Source organism: Somniosus microcephalus, chromosome 13 (assembly GCF_052327205.1).
Source record: "Somniosus microcephalus isolate GS21.2 chromosome 13, FLI_Smic_1.0, whole genome shotgun sequence".
Taxonomy (NCBI): Eukaryota; Metazoa; Chordata; class Chondrichthyes; order Squaliformes; family Somniosidae; genus Somniosus; species Somniosus microcephalus.
The window spans coordinates 159,767,129-159,792,413 of NC_140999.1; the positions used below are offsets into that span (position 1 = coordinate 159,767,129).

At 43.4% G+C, this 25,285-nt stretch overlaps 2 protein-coding genes across 4 annotated transcripts in view; both read right to left on the bottom strand.

Moving 5' to 3' along the window:
* The window catches only part of LOC147108710 (sodium/potassium-transporting ATPase subunit beta-1-interacting protein 3-like), a 293,331-nt gene that overhangs the window by 57,977 nt on the left and 210,069 nt on the right, over positions 1-25,285 (bottom strand). For all 3 annotated transcript variants that reach the window (XM_086005458.1, XM_086005456.1, XM_086005457.1), the window contains exon 4: positions 16,741-16,938. In XM_086005458.1, the coding sequence (XP_085861584.1) occupies positions 16,741-16,938 (198 nt within the window). The remainder of the gene's footprint in view (positions 1-16,740; positions 16,939-25,285) is intronic.
* LOC147108711 (uncharacterized) lies at positions 88-16,734 on the bottom strand. The gene has a single exon (XM_086005455.1). The coding sequence runs from the start codon at positions 13,963-13,965 to the stop codon at positions 13,234-13,236; it is 732 nt and encodes a 243-aa protein (XP_085861581.1). The 5' UTR covers positions 13,966-16,734; the 3' UTR covers positions 88-13,233.

The following is a 25,285-nucleotide window of genomic DNA, read 5'->3' on the forward strand; positions in this document are numbered from 1 at the left end:
TGGCACTATTAGAAGAGCAGGGAGCTCGCCTCATCTTGGCCAGCATTCCTCTCCCTCAACCAACATCACCAAAATTCAGCAGGCAACAATGATTTTGGAGACAACAACAGAAAACGCTGGAAAAACACAGCAGGCCAGGGCAGCATCCATGGAAGAGGGAAACGGAGTTAATGTTTCAGGTCGAAGACCCTTCGTCAGAACTGGGAAAAAAAGCAGGAAAAAGGGATAGATTTTAAAGCAAGTGGGGGCTGGGGAAAGGGGGAGGGGATGAAAGAACAAAAGGGAAGGTCAGAGACTGGATAGAAAGCAGGAGAGATTAAGAGACATTGCGAGACATTGAGAGATATTCAAGGAATAAAGGATGGCTCTAGATGAAGTGTGAATGGCTCTGGCAGAATGAAGGACAGCTGCCATGTGGGATGGAAGAAAAAAACCCAGACAAAAGTGTGGATTAAAAAAAAAGGGAAAATATATATATATATGTGTGATAGGGGCTGAGGTTATGATCTGAAATAGTTGAACTCTATGTTGAGTCCAGAGGGCTGTAGAGTGCCTAATCGAAAGATGAGCTGCTGTTCCTCGAGCTTACGCTGAGCTTCCATGGAACAATGCAAGAGGCCGAGGACGGTGAGGTCTGAGTGGGAATGGGGCAGTGAATTAAAGTGACAGGCCACCGGGAGCTCGGGGTCCCCCTTACGGACTGAACGGAGGTGTTCCGCAAAGCGGTCTCACAATCTGCGTTTGGTCTCCCCAATGTAGAGGAGACCACATCGTGAGCAGCGAATACAGTATACTAAATTGCAGGAAGTACAAGGAAATCGCTGTTTCACCTGGAAGGGGTGTTTGGGGCCCTGGACAGTGATTTTGGAGACCCTTGTAGGGCTGTACTGCAAGGCACCTCTAACCTGTCAAAGGATCTGAGCGTTGCTTCTGGATGCCAGTGCTATACTCTATAATGATCCTACTGGCTTAATAAGCTTCAATGTATCTGAACTCTGCTTCTGTCCATGGCTGCTGCAGAAATGTCATTAGTCAGAAAGGAAAAGGGTAGCCTTGGTCGCTAAGCAGCCATCCTTCTAGTCTACCTTTGCCTTCAAATAAGCCCGGCACAAATGACTGCCTTAAAATGGAAGTATTGTGACTGTTGCCTAGGTAGTCGGCACTGACCTACATAATATGGTGTTGGCGGTCATTGTTGCAATAGAAGCCTTTTCATAGCATTGTGCCTAAGGAAAACAGGAATTTCCCAGCTGCTTTGCACTGTATTTGAATTTGAAATGAAGGCATGTTGTGTGCAAGAAAATGCAATGCCAGCAGGCAATTAGGCAAGGAAATTAGCACAATGTGCAATGAGGACAGGTACTTTCCCTGCCACAAATTTACAGGCTATGGTGTCTGCTGCTTTTCATATGACTCCCGAGTGACCAGGATGAGAGAGAGGCTTTGGGAACTACACAGTGAAAGAATTGCATCTACATGAAAACCTTTCCAAAAAGACAAGAAGTCCTTTTTGGGAATTGACTACATTAATGATAGCTTTAAGGCAAATGCTGTGCAGTTGTAAAAAGGGATAATGGATCTTGTACAGCTAAAAATGAAAAATCAATGCATGGAAGTTACAAATGAATTCTGAGCGCTGAAGTTATTCTTATCTTGTTAACCTACCCTAAAGAATAAGTTGATAAAACATAATTTTCTCATGCTAACTCTATAATCTGCCTTTTTAATTTTCTAGTTTAATATAAAATTATACACAAAGTCACTGAGTGCATCATACAACAACCAGATACCAGTATTGACTATGCTATCTCTCCATCAGTTAAATGTTCCTGGTTCTGTCTAAACAATTTGGTCAAACAAGTGCACTAAAGAGTTGTAAGTCAGCACATACAATTTATTCATAGAAGGTAATTAAATAATTACACAGGGTCTGTATACCACAGAGGGCTGTGGATACTCAGTTGATAAGTATATTCAAGACGGAGATCGATAGATTTTTGGACACTAAGGAAATCAAGCGATGTGGGGATAGGGCAGGAAAGTGGAGTTGAGGTAGCAGTTCAGCCATGATTGTATTGAATGGCAGAGCAGGCTCAAGGGGCCATATGGTCTACTCCTGCTCCTATTTCTTATGTTTTATGTTCAAAGGCCAATCTATCATCCTGTCTTCTGGAATTCTCTTTCAAAACTGCTTTATCTTGTCAAAAGTTAAAAAGTTGTAAAGGACTTTTGAAGCAGCTATGATGAAGTGTACATTCACTCCTGGTATTTTAGGACACTTGGACCCTGAGGAGTGGATGGTGGCAACCAGCTAGGCTCCCAATAAGTCAACACTGGTAGTCCTGATTAAATAAACAAGCAAGGGGGTTATAAAACCCAATATGTGAGATCAGGGGCAGACCTGTAGAGGGGTCTGTGAAAAGTGTATGTTTGTCTTTCTGAGCCTAGCAATAAAAGTGTGCAGGAGTGCTGAACTGCCTTTAGTTGACTAGTTTGAACTGATGTTGAGAACACCAAGGGGTGATACAAGTGCTGATGATCCTGACACAAGGGGCACTTGATCACACAGTTCTGCAAAAAGCAGAGTGGAAGAGTTGAGTATAACTTGGAATATTAAGACTTTAATCAAATTTTTAAAAACTTGCAAATGTTATCACATCTGTTAATAGCTTAAATCTCTGAATTCAAATAGTAAAGTAACAATATATAGTACAACAATAACATACATGCAAAGTTAGGTGGCTAGGATGTGAAGAAGGTGATCAGAGAAAGGTGACAACAACCATGGGTGGCAACTTGCCAAGGGTATCCCCAGAGGGGCAGCTAAGCATCCTAGAGAAAGGTAATGCTGTAGCAGTCAGCCTACTAAAAGGAAGTGGTCATATGTTCAGACAACTAGCCGAATGCTGGTTGTCAGTGATTTTAAAAAGGCCAACTTCACTTTGTTAAGCTGTACTACAATCTTGAACACTGAATAATGTCTGTAGGCAAAAACCCAACTAAGGCTGAGATGCCATGATACTTATTTTAATTCTCGATGCTTATCCTTGTGGTTTGGTATCAGTTGTGTTTTCATAGATGATGTTAAAGTAGTGTTAGTTAATACATCACTGTTTCCAACTTCATCCTTGATGATTGGCAAGTAAGGGTATTGCATTCAGCGTTGTACTTTGTTCTAGTTGCAATTGGTTTGGGCTTGTGTTAATACAATTTGGACTAAATTAGATAAGACAGTTCAAAGGTGAGCTAGTTTGACATCTTACAAACCTTAGACATGACTAGTAAATCTCTAACCCAATTCTCTAGTGTGACAGTGTAGGGAATAGTTTCATCTGATATCATTTGATTAATAGTCCTTACATGTTCTTCAGATTTACTATTAATTCAACCGTACAAGATATTGGTTGATGTGATGAGTGTTATATAAATTTTGCACTTGCATTTCAATTTTAATCATCGACGGAAAATTCCATCGAATGCACAATAGGTAAACACCCTGCATGGTTGGCTTGTGATCCAAGACCAAGGCAACAGTCTTGCCAACACGACAGTTCTCAAAGTGATTTCTCACACATCAATCAAGCATGGGGTAACGCCAAAGCAGAGCCAAAGGAGTGGCTTCTTTAACTCGGCAATATCTCCGTAGAGTCCCACCTGGAAAATGGTGACATTGCTGAGAGGGCCTCATTCAATCTATGGTTTGTGCTGAAATTGCTGAACTAAATCAAGCCAGTGATAGAGGAACTACAACTGGCCTCCTTGTCCTAGGCTGGGAGGAGGTGGGTGGGTGGGATATAAGCCAGTGGAATAGCCTCCACAGTTAAATAGCCTCCCAGTGTTCCCTGTCTAGGCGCATTCATGAAGAGTGGCCCCTTGGGCAAAGTGCTGAAGGGCTGCTGGCAATATTGGAACTGTACTTTGGCAGGAGTCAGTGGCTCCTGCAGAGATGAATGAAAAAGCAGAAAAACCTGGGGGGAAACACTTCAGTCTGATGTTAGTCACTATAAATCAGATCAGACAAAGTTAAAGAGCCTTCTCTGGTTACACTGTCAAAATATTTCCACTCTTGCAATAATATAACTGAGCTTAACCCAACTGCTGGCTAGGCTTTTCCTCTGGATTTCACTATAATGTATTGTTAGCAAGTTAGCAGTCTTTAGACATTATTTATAATTCAAACAGCTATTAATTATAATCCATTCTCTGTAATACCTAAACTACTCAGCTTACAGTCCAACACCTGGCAGTAGCTGCTTTCAGTTACTAAGAACACAATTCCACAGGAGGAAAACTGCACTCTTATGTGTAGGTCAGAGTGCTTACAAAACTATCATCCTATATATATGTCTCCCCCTTTGTCCATGGGTTGGACCGATGCCTGGTTGGATCGATGCAGCATGCATGAAGTGCACTGTGCCTGTCCAGGCTTCCACGCTTGATTCTGGTGGGATAGGTCATTTGTATGGCCCAGTCACACCCTTAGTGCAGGCCTGCCCACTGGCAAGGCCTTGCACTGGAAAAATGGGCCAGAAACATGGGATGTAGAGGCATGCAGCTGCAAGGTTGCCTCCAGGCCCAAAGATCTGTTTGGAAGGGGCAAAATAAGGGAGGGCTTACCTTGCATTGCTGCATCTCCCCTTTGGATGTTCTGACCTGAGTGGGTTCCCAGATGTAAGGCTTAACATCAGCTTCTTCGTGCACCTAATGGCAAATTCAGCTACTAATCTGAGAAATGATTTGGGGCAGATTTTCATATTATTGTCTTATATCCTATGGGGGAGAAATTCAGTTGGTTAGCGCCTCCCGTTAGCACCAGGACGAGGATAAACCAGCGCTGCACGCCAATTCCAGTTGCCCCTTAGCGTCACTGTTAACAGTTAGCACCTTGGGCTTTAGCGCCAGGCAGATCGTGACGTCAGTGAGCATCCCATGCTCACTGAGCACCCGATCTGCCAAAGAGATTATCGCCCCCCTGCCTTAGCGCCTCGCCCCGACACGACAGGAAGAGGAGGCATGAAGCAGGCAGATGGCGGTTACAAAGGTGATATTTAAAGGGAGGAGTCGCAGCTGTCAGGTTAGTGCTGTTTCACTGCTTCCTTGTCAGTTTGCGATTGTGCAAGAGTTTAATTCAGTCATTTAAAGGTTCTTTAGTATCAGGAGTGTTGTGGCTACTAAAAATTTATTCTATCAAAATTTCAAAAGTGCTACACATCGTTACATTGATGGGGGCTGTACTGGCAGTCAACCTCGCCCTCCAGGAACTACTGCAGAGGGAGCAGAGGCAGTGAGAAAGATTGCAAGATGTAGCTAGAGGGAGGAGGGCCATCAGGGCTCTCAACAGGAGGTCTTATGCTCCGAGGGTATTCCAAGAGCACTTCTCCTACCTCCAATTAAGCGAGGAGCAGTGCATTAGAAGGCTCCGCTTCTGCAAGGATGTGGTCACCAAACTCTGCAAACTCCGGCAACCAGACCTCGAGCCTCAGATCAGGTCAACCACGGCTCTCTCAGTGGCAGTCAAGGTCACTGTCGCCCTCAATTTCTTCGCCAGCAGTTCCTTCCAGTCTGCAACAGGAGGTATAGCGAACATCTCACAGTTCGCCATCCATCGCTGCATCCGGGAGATCACAGTTCTCTACAGTAGGAGAAGGGACTGCATTTCCTTCCCCATCACCAGAGAGAAGCAGAAAGAACGTGCATGTGGCTTTGCCAGGATAGCGGGCTTCCCCACGGTGCAGGGCGCCATTGACTGCACCCACGTGGCTTTGCGAGTACCGCATAACAATCCTGAGATCTTCCGTAACCACAAAGGCTACCACTCACTTAATGTGCAGTTGGTGTGCGACCACAGACAGCTCGGGAGGAGCCCTCCAGTACTCGGCTGAGCGGGCGTCCCAATTCGTCGTGGTCTGCTGCAAGTTCCACAATTTGGCCATCATAAGGGCCCAGCCCTTGCCACCAGATCCTGCTGGACCACCTCAGGAGGAGGAAGAGGGAGGAGGAGGAGGACGAGGAAGATGAGGAGGAGGAGGAGGAACAGGAGCGAGGGGAGGAGGCAGCTATTCAATTGGCCTTCTTGAAGGGCGGTCAGTGACCGCCTCATCAGACTGCAGTTCCAATAAATTAAACCCCAGATCCCCGTTGCTCACCACATCCCCATCATTCCATCCCTGTCGTAGGCCATATCACAGCGCAAAGCTGAAATGACAAACACCACAAAATCATCCAAAGCCAATTAATAAATTCAACAATAATCAGTGAACACGTATTTACAACAACAATATTAGCTATTCACCCTTGTGCAATCCCTTAGTGCCCCTCATTACATTGCCTTTGCCTACTCTAATGCTCCAACAAAGTGTTGGCCCAGTGGCTGCATCACGGCTGGTGGAAGGCTGCTGAGTCTCCGTGCGGGAGTCTTCAGATGGCCTTGCAGGACGCCCTCGACCTGCTTTGGGCCTGGAAGGCCCGGCTGCAGACTGCACCACCCCAGCATGGGCAGCAGAAGTCTGGGCTGGCTGGATGACAGGCAGCAACAAGGGCAATGGCGAAGTGGCAGTGGTGGGAGCAGAAATGCTGTCATCCTGAGAGAGGGCAGCAGCTTCCCAGGGGCGGCACCTCAGCATCACTACTAATCTGCTGGAGCACAGATTGCTGGCCTGCTGCGACACCGTGAAAGCTCCGGTGGACGGTCGTCGACCCGGCCACGATGGCAGCAGTCAGAGCTTGCATGGCATCAAGCTGAGACTGCATGAGAGCAGTCTGAGGATCGATGGCACAAAGCATAGACTGCATAACAACACTAAGACATTACGTGGCTTCTACAATGGAAGCTGTGACATCGCCCATCACATGTGGCATGAGGTCTGGGTTGCCACGGTCTCTCTGGGAGTCCACCATCCTTTGCAAACTGCAAATGATGGGCTCCAAGGTGTGCGCAGAGCTCTGAGCAATTTTGAAGGCGGACTCCTCCACGCTCCTTACCATTGCCGAGAGGCACCCTTGCCATTGCACCTATCAGCTCCGTGTGCATGCCCATCATCCTTCTTCTAAAGGCCTCCCCACTGAGGTCCTCATCCGAGTCTTGTGCAGCAGAACTCACGCGAACTCACCCTCCGGGGAGCTAGCCCCCGAGCTACCCTATCCCCCAGCCTTGCTGCAGCCCGCTCGTCCCCGGTGCATCACCCTGTGCAGATCCCGCTACTATACTAGCCTCTAAAGAACGCGTAGTGCCAGTATCTGAGCTGGTGCCTGTGGGTGAGACATGCAGTTCTTTGTCCTTCTCTTTTTCCACCTCGTTCTCTATGGTACCCTCAGGGACAGGCTGCTCAGGTGCTTGCTCATTATCTGAAAGCATAAAGGCACAAGAGTCGGGTTAAGGTGAGGGCAGGGGGGCAGGAAGGGCGAAAGGCATGCATACAGCATGATTAGCTGGAAAGTGGGAAAGGCTTGTGGTGTGAGGAGGATGTGGGATGTGAGGAGAAGGAGTAGGGACGAACATGCCGTTGTTGTCCCCAAGGGGGTCAACGTTGCCGGTGGCCACGGTGCCCACCGCCTGGCGCCCAGTGATTTGCAGCACTCTTTCCTCCAGCTCAGAAAGTGATTGGGTGTCAGGTTGTCCCCCGCCTGTGCGCTCCTGCTCCCTCCTGTTGTGAGCCACCTTGACCTGCAAGAGAAAGGAAAGTGTAAGTGAGTGTGGAGCAATATGTTTGAAAGATGTGCCTGCCATAGTTGAATAGCTGTCACTGTATGCAAGGTGTGAGTGTTGGTAGGTGGAGATTGTTGGTGGGTGAGTGCTGGGGGTGTGGTGCTTTGGGCAGTGTGTGCAGACTGAGGTTCAGATGGTGATATGTAGCATTTGTTGAAGCATTGACTCACCCTGACCACGTGAGTGAGGTCGTTAAATTTCTACCTGCACTGTGTGTGGGTCCTGGGGACTACAGTGCTGCCCGAGACCTGCTGGGCTACCTCCCTCCATATGGCGTGAAGACTTGGGGTGAGGACCTCCTGCCACTTGCTGGGTACAGCACCACCCTCCATCTCTCCACAGCGAAGACCAACATCTCCAATGCTTGGTTGCAGAATCTGCGAGCTCTCTCCCTGGGGCGTGCATCTGCCATAATAACATCTCCTTCAGTGGTCCGATTCCTTCTCCTTGGCCTTCTGCTGCTTGCTGAGACAGCTGCAGAACCAGCAATGCTGAGAATGAGGTTCTGCAGCATGATTGAATCTCCCCTTTAAAAGCTGGAAAGAGCCTGTGGCAATGATGACTTGCGATTAGACTGCACCTGAAATTGCTTAGCGCCTAGAGTCTAACGCCACTGTGCTCGGTCACTAGCGCTTGATTTAGTGCTCCCATCCTTTCTTTGAGCAATGACACTGAATTTAGAATGCAACGAGATTCATTAGCGCCTGGCGCTAAATCTCAAACGTTTCCAAAATTAGCGCCCTCTCCTGGGCTATAATGAATTACTCCCTCTCTATATCCAGGTGCTATAACAAGAAAATCTGCCTTTTATGCCAATTATTTGAAGCTGACATTTAAACTCCTGGACATAAAAGTCCCTGGTGAGATACAATTTGGGACACTTAAAACACGGAGGAGCAGAGGGATTAATGGGTCCATGTACAGAAATCACTAACAACTAGTGGACAAAAAATAATTTAAAAAGCGAATGGAATGTTAGCCTTTGTCCCAAGGGGGCTGGAATGCAAATGGGTGGAAGTTTTGCTACAGTTGTATAGAGTTCTGCTTAGACCGCATCTGGAGTTCTACGTTCAGTTCTTGGCACCACACTTCAGAAAGGAGATTTTGGCCTCGGAAGGGGTGCAACGCAGATTCACCAGAATGATACCGGGGCTGAGAGGGTTAAATTATAAGGACATGTTGCATAGGCTAGGCTTTTATTCCCTTGAGTATAGAAGATTAAGAGGTGATCTAATTGAGGTGTTTAAGATGATTAAAGGATATGATTGCGTAGATAGAGAGAAACAATTTCCTTGGGTTAAAGAGCCCAGAACAAGAGGGCATAACCTTAAATTTAGGCCGTTCAGGTGCGATGTCAGGAAGCACTTCTTCACACAAAAGGTAGTGAAAATCTGAAACTCTCCCCCGCAGGTCAAGGCTAGGCCAATTGAAAATGTCAAAACTGGGATTGATAGTTTTTTGCTCTGTAAGGGTATTAAGGGATATGAAACCAAGGTGGATAAATGGAGTTAAAATACAATCAGCTATGATCTATTTGAATGATGGAACAGAAATGAGAAGCTGAATGACCTACTCCTGTTTTATGTTCCATTTTGTTATGGTCCAGTGTCAAACTTTAAAAAATATTATTAGATCGTGTCAGAAGACCAGGCTTTTGGTCTGAGATACTGCTCCTTGAGAATGGCTTGAATATAGTCCGACATCATGTCAAAGAATTATAATTAAAAGAGGACCAGGCACACCAAAAAAACAGTTGGCATAGATCTGTGGCTGCTGAAGAAAAAGAGCTACACATGAATCAGTTGAAAGTGTTTGCCCAAAACAGAGATCAATGGCATAAAATAGGAGAAGACCTATACTCCACAAGGTGTAATAAGTTTGAATGAATGATGTTAATAAAAATTAATCCATAATATTAAAATCCCATACATTAACATAAAAACAAATATTCAGAGACAGCTTTTTAATTAAGTTAAAGGAGCCACATGCTTTTAAAGTTAAAGGTGAATGATATGTATCCTTATTCCTGGACATCTTCCTGGTTGTAAAGAGTGCTATATAAATGCAAGTTGTTTTAAATCCTATAAATAGTATTGTAAAAAAATAAAATTTACTGAAGCAGCTGGTTCTGCCTTGCACCACCCGGACTCTGGGTCACGCTCTGTGATAGACATGGCAGTGAGCCAATTGCACCAGTCATCATACCATGTTGGCTGGAAGTGGGCTCAGACTTCTGCTGGGTTCGAAGGTACAGCTGCTTTCTGGCCACATATTAAATGGTGGTCCTTTATTCTAGTACTTTTTTTGTATAATTTCCACTGAAAGAATCACTGTGTTAGTTATTCTACAACTATTGGTTCAGTGAAGACATACAGCTACTTTAAAAATGAATAATAATCTCAGCTTTCAAATACCTATCACTTGACTCATAATGCAAATCAGCTATGTGGGATTCTATCGGTACCAGTTAATACCAGGCAGCACTAAGTAACAGATTTGCCTTTTATTGCAAACTCATGTCCCAGTTGTATCCGTAGATATGGAGAGGGCTAAATTGAGCCATATAGCGCACGTTTTTTTTTAGGTGCTACGTGGCCAACTAAGACTTGAAAATGGGGTCTGAGATGCGCCCGCACACTTCCAACAGGAAGTGCGCTGGACGCCATCTTGGTAAAGGGGTTTGCATATGCATGCCTAATAACCGCTGACAGCATGCAAAGCAGCAAGATGTTGACCTGAATCAGTGTGCAACGCTGATTTGAAGCCACCTCTGCCTTTTTGCAACTCCACACTCCAGCCAACGCCCTGTCTTAACCTCACACAGCTGAACAAGGCGTTAAAAGGAATGAAGGACTCCCCACCAGCGCTATTTAAAAGGATCATGAATTACTTACAGGTTATTTGCTGGATTATTTCTTCTGGCTGCTGGTGCAATTGTACATGTTTTTGGAGGTTTCCTGTACTTGGCTAAAGTGTAATCGCATTACAGGGAGAGGTCTGGCTGGTCTTACATTGCTTTTTTGTGATATAAAATATTGTGCTGAAAGAAGTTGCTTCCAGACATGGGTGGCCTGGTAGGCAATGTTCCCTTTAATTTTTGGGGGGTTTCCGGCCCATTCAAACTACCGCGCATAAGCGTTTTTTCCCATTTAAAAGCCAGTGAGCCGGCCACGCAGGAGCTCCAGAGCGCTGTGCAGCTTAAAGGGAACATTGCTGGTAGGGCGTCCTCTAGGAATTGAACATGACTGAGCGAATGAAGAGAGGCCACACAGAACAGGTAGGAGGAGGAAGGCAAGAAGGGCACTCAGCAGGAGGCTATATCCGCTGAGGGTCTTTAGGGAGCAATTCTCTTACCTCAGCTTCAGCAAGGACCAATGCTCGAGATGTCTTCGGTTCACAAAATAGGTCGTGAGTGAAATATGTCAACTGATGCCACCACTACAGCCTCAAAGTAGGGCAAGGACAGCATTGCTTGTGGCCATCAAGGTGACTGTGGCTCTTAATTTTTATGCGTCTCACTCCTTTCAGGCTGCTGCTGGAGATATAAGCAACATCTCACAGTTTGCAATGCACTGCTTTATAAGGGAAGTCACTGAGGCTCTATACAATGAGCACCACATTCATCTCATTCCCTCTTTCTAGAGATAAGCAGGCGGAGTGAGCACAAGGTTTTGCATGGATTGCAGGTATCCCAATGGTGCAGGGTGCGATTGAGTGCACGCACATTGCCTTGCGTGCTCCTCATTTAAACTTGGCCATATTCACCAACAGCAAGGGATTACACTCCTTCAATGTGCAGCTGGTGTGCGACCACAGGCAGTGCATCATGCAGGTGAATGCCCGTTATCCTGGCAGCAGTCACGATTCTTTCATTCTGCGGCAGTCCACTTTGCCACCTGTATTTGAACCACCATGCCAAGTCAAAAGCTGGCTACTGGGTGACAAGTGTTATCCCCTCATGTGATAGCTCATAACTCCGGTCAGGAACCCAATGAGAGCCATGCTGCCACTAGCAACATTATAGAGCACACCATCGCCATCCTCAGCAACGCTTCCGCTGTCTGGACCGCTGAGCAGGTACAGGAAACTTTGTGCTATCCGGCACCCACGAGACCGAGCTGCTGCCGTTGCCTCAAAACTGCCGTACTCTCCAGAGTTAATGTTGAGAGATACGGAGATTCTTATCTCCATATTTGACAACAAACACTGTTGCTTAGCAACAGCTTCTAAACACTCGGATGTGGCCCTAAAGCTCTGTAGCTGAAGCTGTTGCTATAGCTACAGACCTTGCACAGCTTGACTGTTCAAAGCAAAACAAACAAACAAAAAGAATAAAAAACGGCTGCTGATTTTTGCCGGTGGCTCCAGATTGCCGGATAGCTCACCTCCGGATAGCACAAAGTTTCCTGTATCAAGATTTATTATGCTGCACAACCTGGCAATTATGACGCAACAGCCCTTACCACCATCTATCAGGTGAGAAGCTGAGGAGCAGGAGCACGAGGAAGCGGAGGAGGAGGACAAAGTGCAAGAGGAAGTGGCGGATGACGACAGGAGGCTACAACATAGACAGCCCCTTTCTGCCCGGGCTCTACATGATAAGATTATTCATGAACGATACCAGTAACCTTAACCACTTCTTACCTTTCCTCTATCACTGAACATCACATTGTCCCCTTTCTGACAACACAAAAATAAAAATCAGCAAATGTATTCATTAAATAATGCATACAAAATGAAACTAATCACCCTTGTGCATTCCCTTAGTGCCTGCCTTCCACGGGCCTTTACTTTTTCTAGTGCTCCTACAAGGTGCTTCCCCAGTGGCTGCAGCATGGGAGGTGGAAGGCTGCCAACCTTCAATTGAAGAGATTGTAGATGGTTTTGGAGGACGATCTCGACCAGTTCTGGGCCCGGCTTTGGACTGCACCATCTTGGCCTGGGCTGTAGCAGTCTGGGCTGACGGAGTGGCAGGGGTGGAAGCAGAAATGCTGTCATCCTGAGAGAGGACAGCAAGTTCTTGCTCCATGGAGCCACTGCCACTCTCCCAGAGCGGCACCTCAGTAATCCTGGTGATCTGTTGGAGAACAGATTGACAGACTGCTGTGATGCCCTGGGAGCTCCTTTGATTAGTGGTATCCAAAGCCATGCAGGCAGCAGTCGGAGCTTGATAGGCAGCAGTCTGAGCTTCATAGGCAGCAGTCTGAGCTTCATAGGCAGCAGTCTGAGATTCCAATGCAGTAGTCAGACCTTTGGTGGAAGCTGTTTGTGCTGCAATGGAAGCTGTGACATCGGCCATCAGACATTGCATCATGGTGGGTTCCACAGGTGTGCTGATGGAGGTGACCATCCGTTCCATGTTGGAAAGGATGGGCTCCAAGCTCTGTGTAAAGCCCTGTGCCAAGTTGGTGCTGGACTCCTCCATGCTCCTTAACATTGTGCGCAGGTTTTCTGGCAGGGTTTCCAGCGCACCAAGCATTTATTGTGTATGCCCATCAGCCTTCTTCTGGGCCATCAAAGTCCTCAACCTACTCCTCTGCAGCAGAACTAGTGTGAGCCAACACCCTCCGGTGAACTGGCACCTGTGCTATCCTTTCCCACCCAGGCACCTGCGCACTTGTGCCCGGTGTCTCACCACCTGCAAACCCCTCCTCTATCGTAGCCTGTAAAATACGCGCAGTGTCAGTCTCTGAGCTGGTGGCTGCGAGTGTAAAGTGGAATGATGGTATTTCTTCATCTTCCCTGTTTTCTTCCTCTTCCTCCTCTGACTGGAAGGGTTCCAGTTCTTGGGTATCTGAAATGAAAAAGGGACAAGGGCTGGATTGTGGTGAAGGGAGAGGAGAAAGTAAGAAGTGTTTGCTTACACCACCTGCAGCTTCTGAGTCAGAAGAGATTGTGGGATGAGGGAGAAATGGGAAGAAAGAAGGAGGATTAGATAGGCAGAGAGCCTTATTGTTGCTCCCTCCAGCACCACCAGTGTCCATGGCCTCAGCGATGCCCCTTCCCATGATAGCCAGCACTGTCTCCTCCATGGGGGTTAACACATGCAGGTGCACTTGTCCTCCTCCAGTTGTTTCCTGCTGCTTCCTGTTATGCTTCACCTTCTCCTGCAAGAAAGAGGGAAATTGGTCAGTGAGTGTCCTGCGATATGTTTGGATGATGTGGCTGTCAGGGTTAAATAGCTGCCAGTGTGTGCGAGTTGTGAGTTGTGGGTGTGATGCTTGCAACAGTGCTAAGTGTGTGAAGGTGAGGTAAACCATATGAATTAAAGGATTAAGTACTAATTGATAGCAATTATTGTTAGATGGGTGATGGGGGTGTAGTGAATTGAGCAGTGGATGAGGCTAGTGGTGCAGTTCGTAAGATATACCATTTGAAGATTGAACTCACTCACCTTGACAACTCGTGTCAGAACATTAAACCTCTTCCTGCACTGTATCCATGTTCTTGGAACTATACTCCTAGCATTAACCTCTGCCGTTACTTCTTCCCACTACCTCCTGAGCATATGTCTCAGGGGCCTCCTACCCCCCTGCGGATACAGGATGTCTCTCCTACTCTCCACATCTTGCACCAAGACCTCCAGTGCATTATCAGAAAACCTTGCATGTTTAGCCAAACATCAGATGAGAGGCACCCACTGCATTGTCATACACCTACACCCAGCCACCTAAAGTCAAGGAAGAGCTTCATGAACAGTGTTGTTCCATTACAATCAACCTCATCTGAAGCCCGCATCGCCTTGTGGAAAGACCGGTCTTGAACAACCCCCAGCGATGGAAATTTTACCTGATGAAAGCCTTCCCCCAGGAGCTAATTGCAACTGGGCAATCTGGAAGTGCCTTAACAGACTTAGGACCGGTGTAGGTTGCTCAAAGGTGTCACTAAGCAAATGGGGATATTCAACCAGCCCGACAACTTGTGAATGTGGAACTGAGGCATAGACTATGCAACATCTCCTGCAATGCCCATTGTTAGAGGAACCCTGCACTGTTGCAGATCTTGCCGAATCCAACAACAAGGCGCAAAAATGTGTCCAGTTCTGGCTGGGCTATGTATAGACTGTCCATGGACACGATAAGAAGAAGCACAGATTCAGTTCACAAAGGACATGCACCACTTTTTGCAGTGGCAATGCACCTCCCTTTAAGAGGTGCAGGCTGCCTTAAGTAGTGCTAGCCAAGTTGATGCGTGCAGCCAATGTACAGTATGGGTAGTGCTGACTGCATGTAGCGATCATGTAAAACAGCAGACGGCATGAATTTAACGTGCTGCCTGCAACATAATGAACAGGCGCGGGTTAATCGTGTACCGCGATCCCCACGCCCGTTTTTGGGGGTTATCCAATTTAACCTCCAGAGTGTTTTAATCAAAGTTGATAAAGTACATTAAGATTTCAATTAAAGTAGGTACTGTATCATGCTAATTCTAGTCTCTTGTTCCTAATGGGATTCATCTCTTATTGTCACAAACTAGAACATTAGGTATTGGGCCTACTCTGTACCCAAATTGGTCCACCCAATACTTTCTGACTGGCTGTGCTGTTGACATTGAAGGTTCTCACTAATTGTGAGTGAGCAAGTGCCTCACTAAACATCCAAAAACTGTTTCAATGGTGTAGCTTTGTGATTTCCCAGAGTGCCTGGGAAATGTGCAGGCAACTCCAAAAAATGGTTGCGATGGAAGACCCTTCTGGCCTTTACATTTTTCTTCCTTAAAGTTGTGCTGTTGGGTTTGAGAGAAAATTGTGTTTTTGAATTTCTGGGCTCTTTCTTTGTGTGCTGTTTAGTTCACTGGTTTAATGCATTTTTTTTTAATTGTCGCTTTAGGTTTGTGTGTGTTTTCACATAACACTTTAGGGAGCTTAAAATTCCTTTTAAACATCCTAATCTGTACTATAGGCATTCCTCTGGAACTTCATCTTTCCCTAGGGAAATGTGCCAGGTAGTCAGCGAATACAGGATTCTGATGACTTCAGTTTGAAAACCTATGGTTTAGAACCACTTCATTTTTATAGTATTTCTCATGAAGAGTGGGGAAACTGAACCATTAGCAAATGTTACTGTTCTTTTTTTCTAAAACAAGTGTTTTGTTAAAATTTTAACCAATGTTCTCCTGTTAAATCGAAATACTTCAAAGGTAAGCTGAGATGGTAATATAAACTGACATACCTGGCAATTAAATGTGCACAGTTCAAATCGTCAGAGGATGGCATTAAGTGAATAGAAAATAATCTATTTCTGCTCATCTCATTAATACAAGCACTTGCCCAGTAAGCAGACAGTTATGATTACATATCGCTCTAATAAACAATCTGCTCAATCAGAGAGAACACACTAAAATGGATGTAAGAAATCATGACCATTGTTATAAAGGTTTTATGAATTAGAAATATCATTACTAATAAAAATGTAATTAAATAGATCCACTAATATGACTTAGATAGATGCACACTATACATTATTTTCTCTGCACCTCGTATGACTCTGCATAGACATGGACAACTTGCAATGTGAACAGAATTCTTAATATTTATCTGCGATTTGATAATACGATAGCAAAATACTGCAGATGCTGGAAATCCGAAATAACAACAGAAAATGCTGGAAAAACTCAGCAGGCCAGGCAACATCCGTGGAGAGAAAATAGAGTCAACGTTTCGGGTGAAAACCCTTTGTCAAGACTAAAGCCGTCTAGAGCCGTCTTTTGTCTCCACTAGTCCTATCACCATCTCGTCTCTTAATGTCTCTTCTTCTCTTTTGTTCTCTCCCAGCCTGGCTTCTTAATCTATTTCATTTCCTGTGCTTCTTTAGTCTTGACAAAGGGTTTTCACCCGAAACGTTGACTCTATTTTCTCTCCACAGATGTTGCCTGGCCTGCTGAGTTTTTCCAGCATTTTCTGTTGTTATTTGTGATTTGATAATGTTTTGTCTGCCTGGAAAAACACCCTTTCAGAGATTTTATGATGTTACTTAGCAGCAAAATGCAATATGTGAATATCTGACCGTATTACAGTCATCAAGTTTCATACTTACTGCCAACAGTATTTGAGAGGAGCTGTGAATAACCTCGATATATTGGTAATCAATAATACAGCCCATGACAGAGATATAGGAATGGCCATCCAAACTTTTCACATAGGTGGTTGGCATCTCTCTTCTAACACAGCCTGGACCATGTTCACTCCACCAGGAATGGTGCACAGAAATATTAAATGTCAGTAGATCACTCTCCTACACAAAAGCAAGCATATATTTGGATATTAAACAAATTACAACGGTTGGATTATAATATACATTATGAACAGAACTATCAGGTTATGATCAGTACAAAATATATTGACAATGATTTCTACCCTTACTCAACATAATCCCCCTATATCAGGACAGCAGCGATACCCCATTTACTTCCTTGCAGCTTCCAATTCCCTAACTACATATTAAATGACTACTCCACAAGGTGAGACAAACCTGGTGAAAAAGTTGTGACTCCAACATGTATTAATCAGTAGATTATCAGCCTCTGCCCAGATTAAAACCCACAAGTGTGAAGCAAGCACAATATCTTTTACCAACCAATTATTGTAGCATTGTGTTTCAAATGTTCCTTTTTTTCTCTTAATAATTGCGATTTATTTTCTAATTTCACAAAAATTCTTGTTCCGTTGCACCTACATCATACGTCCGTATAGTATTTAATTCAGAGAATATCAAATGCCTGTAAAATGTAATCCTTGAACCAGAAAATATCTAACAGGATTAATAACCCATACACAAACTACGTCTAACTGCGTGACACTTCAGCATGTTAATCAGCTGATAATTTTATTAATATTCATTCAGAGGACTTCAAAGCCATTTCAAGACCATTTGTTCACTGAGTTTGAACATGTTCCATGTTCCTGTAATTAGCTGCAGTGACCATATAGATCAATAAAGACTTTCAATGCTTATTATGCAAATTTTTAGTTTTACATAATAAACTTAACAAAAAAAGTGTGAAAATGAATGGTGGTAACTGGTACATTCCTGCAACAACAAACCACACAGGGGAACAGGACAGATCTTTCAATCAAAAGCTGGTATCATTAATTGTGTTATTGCTGTCAGCTGTGTTGCATAAACCTCCTAGGGCATTTTGGAACAAGCACACTCATTGCCTTAGTAATGAGATTGCAGTCAGTTCATGCTGAGCAAATAACTCCTTTTCTACATTTACCAGAAGGATTCGCTTATTGAGTATTCAGAGTGAAACATTAATAAGAATTTTCAGTTACATGCTTTTAATTGTAATTCAATATTGTCTGAAATGTAAAGTGCTTTATACTATTATTATTTTTAACTTGCTGTAATTTGGAAGAATGTTGAAATAACAAATTCAATGTAACAGTGTTATATGGGCTGTAAATACAGTAAAATATGTATTCTGGCCAAAAGAAGTGTCCACATAGTGGTAAATTATTCAGTTAACAAGAATGGATATATTAGTGTGACTAAAATATGATTTAAGGTTTCTATTTATATTAGTTTAGCAGAAAAATATTTATTTAAATGGAGCTGATAGTATTAAGTAAAAAGGGTTAATGCAAAGTCTTTTATTGTTTTCCTAATTTTATCACTCCTCTCCTGAACGGTTGCCTCTGTTTTTGGGCTGTAAAATACCTACAGGTGGTGGTCACAGTCCAGTATGTTACCCAAGTGGCCAGTATTCATGTATGACTCTCGACAGCGAGTGCCAGCAGGCTATCCGACTGCAGAGTATCTCACGGCAGATCCTTTCATCATCCACAAAAATTGCAGTTCCAGAGGTCGCTGTATTGCAATCATGAATGGAGGCTGTGGTTAATTTCCTAACACAGGACCAGTGGGGCCAATTTCCGAACACAGGACCACTTGGGCCAATTGTGGTGGCCCATTTCAGATCATCTACTACAGCACAACCCTGGGATCAAACCTGGAACCATCCTAGTCATTATGTCGCTGAGAAATATGCCAGTAATTTCCATGCGAGGTCTTCCGATCGTCTTCCATAGTCTGCCACCTCGGGAAATGGGGCCGGGTCTTGCTGAAATAATAACGGCATGTTAACAACGCATGCCATTATTGAAGTGCAAATTGGCCAGCAGTTTCAGGGGATTAAGAGATATGCCATGAGTGTGAATCTCCAGAACTTGCTGGTCAATTTACTCTTCTCCGCCATTTGCTTTGCACGAACGGAATCTCGCCCTTAGCCTCCCCGTTATTTTTAAGATCTTGCTGGATTTTCACGTTAATTGCCCATTAAATTCACCACAGAAAGTTAAGTCTGGTAATTAACAGCGTAAGTACCTTTTTTAACGATGTGATAATTGTTAATGCAATGCCAATCAACCTCTCTGGCTTGGAATGGGAACAATTTAATGTGTTCAATCTCAGTCCTGCATGTAGTCAATTGTTGTTCGAGATTTTAAAAATGTCAAATATTTTTTTCTTACTTTTCCTTTCTGCCTCTTTATTCTCTGATTCTTAATCCAATCTTTCTTTCCCTCTCTATTTCTCTTTCTGTTGGTTAAGGAGATGCACTGTTGGTCCCACCATTCACAAAGGTCCCAATACCCCATTGCCCATGTCGTTATCAGCCCGCACTTACAGCAAAGCTGAAGGATGCAGAACAATAGCAAGGCTCCCTGTCAGTAATACAAACTCATAAAATTACCTTCTATATTATTTTAGTATTTTAGTTAAGTATGATAATATCATGCATTTGCACATTTCTGCAGAATAGGCAATCAGTGCATAGTCTGACAACTTCTTAATAAGCTTGATTGTATTGATTAAGTATAGGAAATTTTGTATACAGCATGCTCTATTGTGAAACTTAGTCTTGTGTTCTTTTGCTACATGGATAGATTAGAGCCGAGATTAATCTTTCCAATTCAGTATTGTCACTTTATTTGCCCTGCTGCGATTTCTATATGGTGTTCCACATCCACATTTAAATTCATCATCTATGATTCAAACAATCAACTCTTTCAGTATCAGTTAGCCACAAGTCAAACAAGAGATTCCTCCTCAGATTACAAACTAGCGGGAGATTTTGAGGCCTCTCAGTCGGCGGTATAGTGATGTTCCCTGCCATCGCTATGGCCACTGCATCTTCCCCGGGCCTACCACTGGATCCCCCTCCTGAGTCAGGCGGTAGGCCATTTTAATATGCAAATATGCCATTATAGGATACTGGTTTCAGATCCATGGTAGCCATAGTTATATGTGGGTTTATAGACTGCTTGTCCGACATCCAGTACTGGATGAACAGAAATTTCCTCCAACTAAATATTGGGGAGACCGAAGCCATTGTCTTCGGTCCCCACCACAAACTCCGTTCCCTTGCCACCGCCTCCATCCCTCTCCCTGGCAGCTGTCTGAGGCTGAACCAAACTGTTCGCAACCTCGGTGTCGTATTTGACCCCGAGATGAGCTTCCAACCACATATCCGCGCCATCACTAAGACCACCTATTTCCACCTCCGAAACATCGCCCGATTCCACCCATGCCTCAGCATATCTGCTGCTGAAACCCTCATCCATGCCTTTGTTACCTCTAGACTTGACTACTCCAATGCACTCCAGGCCAACTTCCCTAGTTCTACCCTCTGTAAACTTGAGGTCATCCAAAACTCGGCTGCCGTGTCCTAACTCGCACCACGTCCCGCTCACCCATCTCCCCTGTGCTCGCTGACCTACACAGGCTCCTGGATAAGCAATGCCTCGATTTTAAAATTTCCAAAATTATTTTCAAATCCCTCTATGGCCTCGCCCCTCTCTAGCTCTGTAATCTCCTCCAGGCCTACAACCCCCCCGAGGTCTCTGCCTCTTGATCATCCCCAATTTTAATCATGCCACCATTGGTGGCCATGCCTACAGATGCCAAGGCCCTAAGCTCTGGAATTCCCTCCCTAAACCACTCCGCCTCTCTACCTCTCTTTCCTCCTTTAAGATGCTCCTTAAAACCTACTCTTTGACCAGTCATCTACCCTAATATCTCCTTTTGTGGCTTGGGACGCTTTACTACGTTAGAGGCGCTATATAAATGCAAGTTGTTGTTGTTGAAGTTCTGACTCAGAAGTAAAACCCCTTTCATAAAGTAAGAGAACTGAGGATGTTCCCCAAGCCACTTGCCATTCACTGGAAGGCAAAAGGCATAAAAGCTTTATATACATTAAATGGGATGCTTAAATTTCCTCCCAATTCAAGAGCTCCTGTAAGTAACACTGGACCTGAACCACTTCACAAAGGATCCGACACATATCTCAATACCATAAGATAAACCTCTTCCATTTACAGTTATGTAACTTAGAAGTGGAGCATTTACAGGACTAAGACTTGGGGAGATACCTATTCTAATCAGGATCCAAACTATCAACTGGAAGAGACTGATTTTTGCTAGGCCCCAAAACTGTTCTAACTTTCAGCAACAAGACTGCATCGTGTCCAAGAGTTCAACAGAATGAGGCTCTGAAAGTGAATAGCTGCTCGGAAAACCATGGGCCGTAATTTTAACTCCAGGCCAGATTGGGATGGGTGGGCATTGGCGTGAGTTAGAAACTCACCCGCTGCTCCAGATATGAGGGAAATGGTGGAAAATTGCATGGCCCAGAGGCTCCCCACTGAGACCTGTTAATTGGCAGGATCGGTTGCCAAGGCTGTCCTGCAGAAATTTGTGATCGGGAAGAGGGAGGGGAGGCGGTGGGGGAATGAGTCTGCAGCAGGGGACGCCTAAGCTTTCCTTGTGGTGCCCAGCGGAGCACTAGTGATAAAAGTAAGTTATTTCACTTTTTACTTACTTAAGGGCCTCTTCCAGCCTGACCCACTTCCTCGCTAGGGTAGCCTGGCAGGAAATTCACTGTAGTTTCCCACTCAGGCTGCTGAGTTAAAATTGCAGGTAAGTCCCGATGACATCATCAGGACTCAACATGCATATGTAAAACTGAACCCCCACCCCCCAACCTTTGGGCAGGTGTCCTTACCGTCTGCTCAGTTGAGCAGGTTAGAATCCAAACTGGTCAGCGACTTCAGGGCAGGTAAGTAACCGTGGTGATTTTAACTGTCCACCTGCCTGGTTTCTGCTGAACCAGGGTTGGGTTAAAATGATTCCCATGGTGCTTTCTGTTGTACAAAAGCTTCAAATTGAAGTAAAAGACTGGTGATTAGATTAGGTTGGGATCTCATGCAAAAACTCAATTGGTATTTAATATGAAACAAAAGCAAATTTGTCATCTGCGGTGCAGCTGCAATCCTTCTCCGTGTATGTGCTTCCTTCCTTAAATGATTATTATGTTGCTTCTGAATCTCCCTTCACGCCATTTATTTTAATAAACCTGTTGAATCTGTTGGTGTAATAAACATCTTGGGCAGACCTAGACATTTTTTGACGGATTAATGGATTGAGAGAAACAGAAAAAAAGACTAGATAGACAGACATGGTCAAAGTACATTAAGAAATGAATAACAATGAGGAAAGGAACAGAAATAATAATGTAAACTATCAAAAAGGTTTGAATTAATAATAGAGAATACAGCATCAATAAATGGAAATAATAAAGAAAGGCATGAAATATAAAAGGAAGAAAAGGGGGAATTATAGGGGAGATAAAAGCAAATGCAAAACTGGAATGGATCAGAAGAAATAAACCAAGAAACAGAATAGGATAGAAAATTTGACAGAAAACAAAGAAAATGAAAATAAATAGTGAAGAACATAGGTGCAGAATCGATAAAGAAAAGAGTGAGGAAGCAAGAAAACATGGCAAATATTAGTAAAAGTATCACAATGATAGAAAGATAGGGCAAAACTTCCAATCTGCAAAGTTCATGTACAAATGTTTAATGCTATCACATTGCTGTGTACACTAGCAATAACCCATTTAAAAACAGTTTATCACCAGAGTAACAACAACATACAAAGGAGCATGTTAAATACTCTAGTAAAAAAATAAGTTAAAATAAATCTCCAGGGAAAAATTACAAGAATATAATCCAGCCTCAGGGATTTACATATAATGAAATGTGAGACTGGATAGTTACATACTTGTTATTTTTACAATATATGCACATTGAAGGTCTGAAACTTCCATATGTCCCAAAAAAATAAGATGCTGTGCATAACTTCCTAGCCATTTATTAATTAAAATATTATAGGATTTCTTTGGATCAGAAACCAGTGAGTGACAGCAGAACAATAGAATACATTAGGCATATTTGTAATCACTATCTCAAATTTATTTTTTTCAAAAGAACCACCACCTACCAATGGATCATATAATATCAGGTGAAGAGAGATCTCTTCAGTTAAGTGTGAGACATTTAGATTTCCTCCTGTGCTATAGAATTGCAAGAAAAACTAATGATTTGTAAAGATCCCACCTATATTATCCAAAGAGAGGGCACAACATCAGAAACCATGAAGCAAATATCAGTGAAATGCATTAGCAACAGGATCTAGCCAAGAAGAAGTCTATTAATCAAACTTTACATTTAGGCAGATGGAAATGACAGAAGCAAGAAAATTATTTGATGATAAATAATTCCTGTTAATGTCAATTTAGAGGAACTGGACATTGTGTAGGGGATTGTTTTCGCACGACTTTATTAGTTCATTTTGGTAAAGGGATTAAAGCACAGTAGACAATGGCCCAGAACTTGCGGTTGTAATGACGGCAAAACTGTCAGCACTCGCCGTCATTATTGTGTAAAACTGACAGCAACTCCTGGCATCCGCACATGCGCAGTTAAACGCGGAAATCTAGACGTTGCTGTCAGTGATACCCTGCTCCTCCACAGGGCACGCTGTTGCAGTCTTCACAGATGGAACCAATTAGAAATCACTGATTTGACGTGAACTTCAACTTTTACACACTATACTCGCTATAAAATTCCTTGAAAAGGTTAAGCCTTGTTGAATGAGTTTTTCAACAGTGTACTAAGTCATAATTACTGCTGAACAACCTCTCTGGCCCTGAAAAACTAGTTTTATATGTGTGGCGTATCATTCCTTCCATTCCATGATAAAAATTCCATAGATTTTTAAAATAATAAAAAATATTTTTTATTTTATTTTTTTAGAAGTTTGTTTATGATATTTCATCTTCTACTTTAATCCCATGTGTATGTCCCAATCTTTATTTTGCTTTCTGTAAAATGATTAAAAAGTGAATGATAAACCTACTTTTTACTTCCTGGTATGCGGTCTGTGAGAATTCTTCAATGTGATTGGCTGCTCAGCCTGCTTGATGACATCACTGTTGCTGGATGCCACAGATCCCCTATAGATGGCGCCAGATGGAATGTCACATCGGAAAAGGGGAAATTGACGTCACAGAGCCCGCTAAAACTTTGTGGGCAGCTTTCTTCGAAGTCAGCAGCGAGCACCGTCACTTCGCTGCTGACTGCAAAATCCAAGCCATTATAATGCAGTAAAGTAGTGATGATGATGATGTTGATAAATTAGGACTAAAATAAACTGTTCTCAAATGTGCATTGTGTTTACAACACACAAGGAAAAAGCACTAGTCAAAATGAATGTCTTTTTGTGAGGGGGGCAGAAGAGGATATTTTGTGTTGCACATAAGACTGTTGCTAGGCAACAACACAGGTACTTTCTCAGCATCCTACACCATGTCTGATTGGATAAAGCCGTCCATCCAACTTACAAAGAAGTTTAACCGCCTCTGTTGTTTTACTGTTTCCATAAACTTAAAAGTAGCTTTTCAAATACTGTACACTCTCTACCAGTTTATACAAATACTTTTTTATGTGGTGTATAAATTTTTGGAAAATTAAGTCACTCCTCTCTTGTGAGCATAACCTTATAACTCACTTATGAATTGTTCACTCATGAATTATTATATCAGGCTCACTCATGGGAATTATAAATAGTATTTTCATGACTGCTTGTGGAGCATGCTCTGTTTAGCTTTATATGTGATCTAAGACTTCTTGTTATGTAGACAACCAATGCAGTAGTTAGTGATATGGCTTCATTAATACTGGTTCATGGGATATACACTGTAGAGTTCATTACTTGTAATGCGCAAAGTGATAAGACAAAATGGATTTTAATTAAACTAACTAGTGAGAGGTAATTTTTAACGGTGATTACTGTGAAACCTTGTTTATCAGCAATTCCAAATTCTAAAAGTTTTGTCATGGGCAATTTTTGCTTATATTGGATTTGTGTTTCCCACAACAAGATATAACCATGTAAAAATATTACAGCTTTTCTGAAAACAAAATCCAATCAATATATTTTGTAAAAATCTGTTATGAATATTATTTCATGACAGTCAGTTGTAAAATCATGTGTCCTTGAATTATTAACAAAAATCATTTGGACTGAGCAGCTGGCAAGAAATATGATGAATAATTAGGTATAAGAGGGCATCTGTCAGTGTCTTAGGATAATCACTGAACAGATGGACGATTTTGATATCTTAGCGACTTCATATGGAGTGAGAACAGCAAAGAGAAAATATGTGTGTTACAATCTGCATCTGTACTTTGAAGAAATTTGCCATGACTCTTGAGTTCTGCTTTGAACTGATTCT